Source organism: Rhea pennata, chromosome 2 (assembly GCF_028389875.1).
Source record: "Rhea pennata isolate bPtePen1 chromosome 2, bPtePen1.pri, whole genome shotgun sequence".
Classification (NCBI taxonomy): Eukaryota; Metazoa; Chordata; class Aves; order Rheiformes; family Rheidae; genus Rhea; species Rhea pennata.
This window is the reverse complement of record NC_084664.1, coordinates 141598710-141600435: the sequence shown is the minus strand read 5'-3', so window position 1 is coordinate 141600435 and position 1726 is coordinate 141598710. Positions and strand designations below refer to the sequence as shown.

Sequence of the window (1726 nt, the reverse complement as noted above, 5' to 3'; positions counted from 1 at the left end):
TCACAACCGAAACGAGATCACGGGGTAATGTTCCTGTCGGAGCATCAGCCGCGCAGTTGCATTCACGCGAACCGAAATTCACTTCCCCTGAACAATGAGACGCAGACCCAAAAATAAAAACAAGACCACGTTTATTCAGTACAGATAGGTTAATTAAGACAGTAAATCCTGCAAATCAGGAACACGTTTCAAACACTCCGGTACGAAGTACATATATTTAATCAACAGCTGCATCTTGTAGTTGAGCCATTGAGTTTGTTTGGGGGAGGGAGGGTGGCCTTTTCTTCCTTTTTTTTTTTTTTTAAAAAAAAAAAAAAAAAAAAAAAAAGAACCAAACTTGCTTCGGCTACCTTGTGTGGGCAATGCACCTCAGACTCCATTCACTCCTCAGGCTTCACAATTGTAAGTCCAGCTGCCTTCCAGCTTTCGAGATTCACATTTTTTTTTAAACTGCTTCATACAGTCACGACGGGGAACAACAACGGAAAAAAAAAACCCGTTAAAATAATAATAAAAATAGAAAAGAAGCGCACCCGGCGGGGGGGGGGTCACTCAGGATTATTGCAAATGGCTCCCGCGAGGCCGGGCCGGGCCGGGCCGGGGGCGCCGCGACCCCCGGCGGCCCCGCGGGGGCGGGGGGCAGCGGCGGGGCGGGAGGGGGGCGGCGGCCCGGCCGCGGCGGGTGACCTTGGGGCGCGGGGGGACACCCGGGACGGGACCCCGGCCGCAGGGGGCGCGGACACCGCCTCACCCCCCCCCCCCCCCCCCCCAGGCCCGGCCCGGCGGTCGCTGAGCGGAGACTCAGAGCGCCCGCACCAGCACCGCGGCCGCGCACCGCCGCGCCGCGCTCCGCGAGCCCCCCGGCCCGGCGCCGCGCCGCCGCTACTGCAGGGGCAGCCGAGCCGCCGCCTCGCCGTCCGCGCCGCCGCTCCCCGCCGAGGCGCCGCCGCTGCACGCCGTGGAGGCCGCGGCGGCGGCCGCCAGCTGGAGCCGCCGCACGGCTTCTTTGATGAGGTTCCCGGAGAGGATGAGCTGCTGCAGGAGCCGGTGCGGGTCCTCCTCCTCCTCCTCCGGCCCCTCGCCGGGCCCCGGCGGCGGCTGCTTCCTCCGGCGGGCGGCGCTCCGCAGCCAGCCGCGGCCGCACAGCTGCTTGGTGACCCGCTGGTGGCTGCCGCGCTCCGGGCGCGGGGACTCGGCGCGGGGCTGGTGCAGGTGGTGGGCGGGCAGCGGCGCCGGCCCCCGCGGCGCCAGGAGGCCGCCGCCGCTGCAGCGCGGCGAGTAGGGGGCGGCGCGGTCGCGGGCGCTGCCGGGGCCCAGGTGCTTCGGGGCGCGGGGCGGCGGCGCCCGCTGGGCGCTGAGCTGCAGCACCTCGCCCAGCTTGGCCACGAGCGCGTCCACCTCCTTGGAGCCGGCCGGCCCCACGGCCACCGAGCGCTCCAGCAGCAGGAAGCGCTCGCCCGGCCGGCACGGCATCTCGGCCGGCGCCGCCGTGCCGCACACGCCGCGGGGGGGCCCGGGGGCGCCGGGGCCGGGGCCGGGGCCGGGGCCGCCGCGCGCGCACGCCAGCACACGCGGCCCCGGCGGCTGCGGTTGAGGCTGGAGCTCGGCCCGCTGGGGTTGGTTTGTAAACAATGGGTGACGCGCGCCGCCCGGCGCCTCCCACTGCGCCGCGCGGGGGGGGAGCCCGCCGCGCCGCGCCGCCCCGCCGCCGCGCCCGCCGCGCCCG

At 70.2% G+C, this 1726-nt stretch overlaps 1 protein-coding gene across 1 annotated transcript; it reads right to left on the bottom strand.

The window, feature by feature from the left end:
• Positions 1-882: 882 nt before the first annotated feature.
• Positions 883-1486, bottom strand: LOC134136470 (GSK-3-binding protein-like). The gene has a single exon (XM_062568353.1). The coding sequence runs from the start codon at positions 1471-1473 to the stop codon at positions 883-885; it is 591 nt and encodes a 196-aa protein (XP_062424337.1). The 5' UTR covers positions 1474-1486.
• Between the last annotated feature and the right edge of the window lie 240 nt (positions 1487-1726).

Bases quoted from the DNA above. Each gene is read 5' to 3' on its own strand.
- LOC134136470 (XM_062568353.1), bottom strand. From the start codon at position 1,473: ATGCCGTGCCGGCCGGGCGAGCGCTTCCTGCTGCTGGAGCGCTCGGTG.